The 7,165-nt window shown below is 29.3% G+C and overlaps 2 protein-coding genes across 2 annotated transcripts in view; one reads left to right on the forward strand and one right to left on the reverse strand.

Moving 5' to 3' along the window:
- LOC140919815 (uncharacterized) overlaps positions 1-942 on the reverse strand; it is a 1,800-nt gene extending 858 nt beyond the window's left edge. The window contains exons 1-3 of the mRNA XM_073366465.1: positions 775-942; positions 314-631; positions 111-241 (exon numbers count right to left, since the gene is read on the reverse strand). Of these exons, the coding sequence (XP_073222566.1) occupies positions 111-241; positions 314-631; positions 775-942 (617 nt within the window). The remainder of the gene's footprint in view (positions 1-110; positions 242-313; positions 632-774) is intronic.
- A 4,988-nt stretch (positions 943-5,930) lies between these two features.
- Positions 5,931-7,165, forward strand: part of LOC101506594 (transcription factor MYB3R-3) — a 9,366-nt gene continuing 8,131 nt past the window's right edge. The window contains exons 1-4 of the mRNA XM_073365792.1: positions 5,931-6,102; positions 6,514-6,672; positions 6,891-6,942; positions 7,121-7,161. Of these exons, the coding sequence (XP_073221893.1) occupies positions 6,527-6,672; positions 6,891-6,942; positions 7,121-7,161 (239 nt within the window). The 5' untranslated portion in view covers positions 5,931-6,102; positions 6,514-6,526. The remainder of the gene's footprint in view (positions 6,103-6,513; positions 6,673-6,890; positions 6,943-7,120; positions 7,162-7,165) is intronic.

The raw sequence follows: 7,165 nt of genomic DNA on the forward strand, positions 1-7,165 counted from the left end.
GAATGCCATTCACCATGTTCTTTGTGTAAAATTGTTGTAGGCTTCTAAAGTTTAGATGGCCAAACCTTAAGTGCCACAACCAACTTTCATCCACTGAGTTGCCTGCTTACAAGCACTGAATATCTACAGCGTGCATATTGATGACAAATGTTTGATTCTTGGAGAGAGGGAACTTCACTATCATTCTCTTTTGCTCGTCATACATCTCAAGTGCACCATTCTTCACTATCACTTGAAACCCCTTTTAAATCATTTGGCTTATGCTCAACAGATTGTTCTTCATGCCTGACACATATAACACATTCTTAATTACCATTATCTTTCCATTCTTTCTTTTAAACACCATGTTTCTAGCACCTTCAACCTCCAATGTTCTATCATCTACAAATATGATCTTGCTTTTTCTTGATGTATCAATATCTATTAACCATTCTTTGTGATTGGTCATGTCATTGGAGCAGCCAATATCAAGGAACCAGAATTGAGATTGTGAAGCTTCTTCATTTATTGTAGCCATCAAAAAGACTATGTCTGAATCTGAATTATCTTGTTGTGCAATATATGCATCATCCTCATCTTTCTTCTTATGTTTGCATTTTCTAGCCCAATATTCATCAGCAAAGTAACCAAACTTCTCACAATTATATCATTATACCTTCTTCTTTTCAAAGTTCTTTGATTTACCTTTGAGTTTACCATTTCCACCTCACACTTATTGCTCTTCTTCCACTTCTTTTTCTAATCACCTTTCTTGTTTATTTGAGCTGCCAATACTTGATCTCCAAACTTCCATCCATTCCTTTTACTCATTCTCAATTCTCTTGCTTCTAATGTCCCTTGCAGTTCTTCAAGACTTGGAGTTGAAATATCTTTAGATTCTTCAATGGCACACACAATGTAGTTAAACCTGGGATGCAAGGACCTTAGGATCTTCTCATACATCTTATGTTCTAACAGCTTCTCACCACATCCAACAATTTTGTTTGTGATGCTCCTCAATCTTGAAATCTAATCTAATACTTTCTCTTGTTCCTCAATTTGAAGTAGTTCAAATTGCATATGAAGAATTTGCAATTTCACCTTCTTGACCTTTGCAGCACCTGAATAGCATTTACCAATAATCTCCCAAGCTTTTTTGCACTTCTTACTTCATAAATCTTATCAAAGTTGGATGTTTCAAGACGTTGATAAATAATAAATGTGGCCTTGCAATATTTCTTCTTATTTTCTTTATAAGTTGTTCTTTGTGCTTCTATTGGATTCATTCCCAATTCATCAAATCCTTTCTCTATAACCTCCAAGACTTCTTTAAATCCAAATAAGGCACGAATTTAAATTCACCATCTATCCCAATCTTTCCATCAAAGTGTGGCATATGTGCTGAAAAATTGTCACTGTTTCCATTTGGATTCATCCTTACTTCACTCATGTTTAACCCTCACACTTCACTCGTGTTTTGATGTTGATTAGGATTAAATCTTGCTATGGGTACCAATTTGTTAGCTTTTGTTGTTTGCTTGCACACCAAGAAATCAATAATGCACACACTTGAGTGATGATAAGGCTTGTATATTTCATAGCTTATTAAGCTTATTTATACATGAGTCGTTCTTATTCAATTAGCACACATGCTAACTAAAATCTGACCAGATAACTAACTGATTGGCTAGTTAGTTAGTTAGTTAGTTAGTTATAGCACACAATTATTACATTACTTGAATTACAAGTCACCTAATAAACCACGAGTCTCCAAGTTTTGATAGACTTCTCAATAATTCTCTGACCTTCTTATGGACCATGTAAGTTTTTCCAAGAGATTGCAAACATTTCCAAGAAATTTAAAATGATCGTGAGTTTTGCAAATATTTCATCAATTGTTTCAGAATTTCAAATTTTTGAACTCCCATGTCTATCATTGTTTCCTTTACATGATGATTTGTTCCTTTACGGTAAGTTTGGAATATTTTCACTTATGCATTCAATTGTTCTATCGCACTCATCTCTATTTAAGCCACATGTTAGAAATAATGGAGTTTTAGAGTTTAGGAGTATCTTTTGTTTGTCTTCATATGTTGATGATTGTCAATTTTACTTATAAATGGTTTAAATTAAAGACACTTATTAACTTAATTTGGTAACATATATGTTGATTAACCCCTAATTTTATACTAGTTGTATAAATATGAGTATTTCACGAAAGATGTAACAACCCAACTTTCTATGTCTAAATTATTATCAATATGACTTTATTATTATTACTAATACTATATTGTTATTATTAAAATAAGATAAATGCACTAATTCCTTATAAAATTGCATGCAATGATAATTTAGTGATAGCATAACCTATTGGAAATATGAATGATAAATGTTTAATAAACTTTAATATTTTTTATGCTATTTATGATCACTTTATAGTTAGTAGAATAATTATAATAATAAAAATAATTAATTTTATCCCCTGTATAATTTAGGATATGGTATAATTAATTTGCATTAGTAGAAATTTGAGTGGGTAGTAAATACCAAAATATTATTGAGGGCTTAATAGGGGGTGCAACCCAATTAGGAGGGTGTGCCTATCAATCTTCTAATGAATAAATTAAAAGTAAATAGAATATAGAAATAGAAATTAATAATAGGAATAGGAATAGGAATACAAAATAGAAAGAAAACAAAAAGAAGATAAGAAAGGAAAGAAAAAGAGAGAAGAGGAAGATAATAGAGGAGAGGTGAGAAAAAAAATGAAGAAAACAATGGTCAGAGAAAGTGAGAGGATCCGTGAGAATGTGAGGAAGGAGAAAAACCCATGAGTAGGTGAAGAAGATGAATATGGAAGAGAAAGAGCTAGGGTTTGAATAAGAAAAAGGCGAAAAACTCAAGACAAAACTATGACACTTTCATCTTCTTGTAATTTCTCTAATGCAACATAAAAAAAATAAAAAATAAAAACCTCTTAAAAGCTCTCTTAGGCGTGCTTAAAGATCTTGATTGCATGTTGTTAATAATTGTTCATGATTTGCATGTTTGGGTATTGTGATAATCCTCTTTGATTTAGTATCATTGATTATTAAGAATGCATGTTAGGTGTTTGTATTAATTGCTATGAAGAGTTGTTTTATTATGATTATTGAGCGTTGTGGTTGAGTTGGTGATGATATGATAATTGTTTAGTATTGGTAATTAATTGGTTTTTATGTTGAATTTTGAATGTATTTTACTTATTTGAACATATGAACTTGAGAATATAAAACTTAAAATGAAAATAGTATAATGATATCTCTAAACCCATATAAGTATACTTTCAATATTTTGTTCATAACTTTTTCTATAGATAGTGTTTGAAGTTTATTCCTATCCAATTAGAAACTAGACTTAATTACCTTTGAAATAGTTATTGATTTCACTAATTTTCATTGAGAATTTATAGAGAAAATTGAGTTAAAAATTGGAAAAAAAAAGTTGATGTTATGTTTTTGTACTTATATATCTTATTTTATTAAACTATATTAATTGTATTCTATTATGAAAAATAAAAATTGTATGTATAAACTAGACATCTTAAGTTTCCAAAATATTGTCATTTCTTTAAATTGGATATCGTTTGATATATTAATTAAATTGTCAAAGTTATAGTGTTTTTTGCGGAAAAAGATTTTGATGTAGCTGAGTTAAAATAGGTATAATAGAAGCAATATGAATCATTTTTATTGGACTTGAAATAATATTACTAGTACTTCGTTAGTGTAAATTTTATAAGTTTATATTAATTTTACAAATTTTTGTGATTTTATAAAATGGATTGTGTTGTTTTATAAGTTTTTATGCATTAGTAACTTAAAATATCTATATATTGAATTAGAAAATTTGTTTTTGAGTGAAACTAGTTGGTCTAAAAGAAGACATATAATAGGTTATCATGTTAAAATTTATGATTTTACTAAATATAAAAATGACTCAATAGTATTGTAAACACAACTACTTTCTAAGATTATTATGTAATGTTATTTACTTTAGAATACTATAACTTGAGTTATATAGATCAGTTTTGAGCAAAATTAATTGTGTTTGAAAGCTTAAATATGACACTCTTTTTCCTGGGAGTTTGATGCTAATATGTGTGTGTGTAGATAAACTTTTCATCTGTATTTGACAAGAGCAAGGGTAAGTGAGACATCACTTACAAATTTAACTATGTCGAATATTACCAAAAGAGGTTATTAAGTAGAAGACATTGGGTGAAACCAATGTAGTCTTTATGACTTACTTATTATGTAGAGTTTAAGTCATTAAATTATTCATGTCTAGTAGCTTAAATTGTTTGAGAGATTTAAGACTAAAGGTATAAGAGATATTTGAGTATAGCTTCTGAAAAAATAATATTTTATTAAATTAAAGTAAAGTTTGTCGAGAAGATTTTTCATGCTTAACATTCCAACACGAAAGAGAAACATCTATAATTATTTTTATTAAATATTGTTATTGAGTTTTATGCTCACTATGTTGAATGTGATGTTTTTCAAGTAACATGTAAACGTTGAAAGTCTGAGGAGTATCTAAATTGCTCACAAGTCCTTCAATGTCATGAGTCGGAGTCGAATCACGTCTTGAGTCTGTTATAGTTTAATTAAGTTCTATTGTTTTAAAGTTTGTAAATATTTTAGTATTCTAAGTTGTTTAAAAAATTTAAAAAATAATTTCTATTTTATTTGCAGACACTTAAATACTTTTAAATTGAAAACTTTAGTTTCATTTGTATTGTATAATATTTTTTACAAGATTCATAGTTAAACTTAAACATTACAAGAGAGTATGAAAAAAATCCATCTTATCACTTGTTTTGATCTTTTTAGAAAAAAAATTAGATTGAAAACGAGTTTCCAGGTTAGAGGCCAAACCAACAAAAATTCGCATAGCTAAATTTAGCTAACTAGGCGAATTAAAAACGAAAACCAAAAAAGAAATTTTCGCAAGTGAGAATGATGTAACTAAAGAAATTTAAACGATTTCCATATAATGATGTAACTAAGGAAATTTAAACGATTTCCATATCAACCTTACTTCAGAGTCAAAAAAATATACAATTCATCCAACGAATTTCTACTTGTCTAATAAAATATTCACTTCAGAGAAAAAAAAAAAAAGGATTTTACACCACACAATGATAATAAAATTAAAAATTTTCTCAAACAATAAAATAAATTATAGATTTAATAAAATATTTGTTCTTTTTTGTTATAGAAAAACTAAGAGATCCATTCTTTTAAAATCGTAACATGAATAATTGCTTTTCCAAAAAATAAAGATCATAAATATCATTACAAATTTAATACACTAAAATTAATACTTTATTCTTTGGACTTCGGAACCTTTTTTTTCTAAAAAAGTTTCCTAAAATAACCATACTACAAATTAAATCAAATATAAATATATACCGTTACTTTTTTTTTAGGCAAAATATATACCGTTATTTTAATACAGATTCTAGAGTGTTTGTTTATTTTTAAAAGCCCAACAAAAGGATGTTTTTCTAACAACTCTAAACACATTAATTAAATCAATGAATATACATCTTTTTAACCCTCCAAATTAGTTAAAACGTTTCCTTCTTAAACCTGACATCACATCACATCTTTTAAACATAATCCAACGGCTCAAAATTGTCCATAGATCCAAAATTCTTCTTAAAACATTTATCGCCGTCACGCCTTAAGTGCCGTTTGAGGTTCAAACTTTTATTATTCGTCTAACGTTTACAGCCTGCCGTTAACTGATGGACAAGAAAACAACGCTTCACACCCGTAACGGTAAGTAACGGCGACGTCGGTGCTTATAACCGTGTATATACGTTATACGCATTCATTCATTCACACAAATATATAAATATAATAATTAAAAAATATAAATATAAAATATATATATAAATGAATTTGTATTTTTTTTAATTAAATTTCAATTTCAATTTTTTCCATTGATTCAACGTTCGAGGATTTTTCGAAACCTTAGCTTTGCGAGAGAGGAACAATTCTCTCTCTCTATCTATATCTCTCTCTCTGTTCTATGAGCTTCACTTCAATTCCCGCCACTTCTCTGAAAGCATAGGTACTTCACTGTTCGAAGAATTTCACGATTTATGTTTTTTCTTTTTTTGTGTGGATATGATTATAATACTCTTTGAAATTAAGGGTTTTTTGTTTTTGATTTGATCGAGTGTTTGTGTTTATTTATCTTTTTCAACAAAGGGGTTCGATTTGGTTTTGGTAAAAACGGTTATTTTTTTGTTTGTTTTGTTTTAGATGTTAAGGTTTTGATTTGATAATAGATTCTGAGATCTGGGTTCTGTTTATATTTGTTTTTAACTATGAAAGTTTGGAACTTTTGTAATTTGAGTTTGGTCTTTAGGGTTTTTATGGTTAGTATTTAATGAGTTATAGAGATTTATGTTTGTTTGTTTCTTTTTTATATATATTATATGTAAGGATTTGTTAATAAGGATTTTGGGTTTTGGTGAAGGTTTGTAAAGGATATGGCTGAGTTAAAATTAGAGGAGTGTTGTATGGAGAATAAGCAATCTACTGTTGCTTCTTGCTCCTCTGCGTCTGAAGGCAGTGGCAGTGCAATTCACAAGTCTCCTGGGATATGTAGCCCGACATCAACATCGCCCCCACATAGGTAACATTCGCGAAGTTCTTTAATTTCCATTGCAGTATTAATGATGGATCATGTTCATGATGATGTTTTATGCCAATCTGCTATTGGCGTAATTAGTTAATTTCATATTCTGCAATAGTAGCTGATTCCCGTTATACTGGTTGAGATTTTATTGACTTTGACAAATCTTTGCTGTGACCTTCATGCATTGATTTACACTGTATGATATTGTTGTACAGGAGGACAACAGGTCCTATAAGGCGTGCTAAGGGTGGTTGGACAGCAGAGGAGGTTAGTTAGTCTTTTCTTTTCTCCTTGCCCCATATTTTGGTTAAATATGTTCTTCCTAGTTAGCAAAGCTGATTGAATTGTGGATTCAGCTCGTTTGATTTAACGTCTGTGAAAGTAGTAGCCCAAGATATGCTACATTTGTTCTGAATTTCTTATTGCTTTCTTCAATGTATTGTAGGATGAGACATTAAGGAATGCTGTTGCAGCTTTTAAGGGAAAAAGT

Source organism: Cicer arietinum, chromosome 3, assembly GCF_000331145.2.
Source record: "Cicer arietinum cultivar CDC Frontier isolate Library 1 chromosome 3, Cicar.CDCFrontier_v2.0, whole genome shotgun sequence".
Classification (NCBI taxonomy): domain Eukaryota; kingdom Viridiplantae; phylum Streptophyta; class Magnoliopsida; order Fabales; family Fabaceae; genus Cicer; species Cicer arietinum.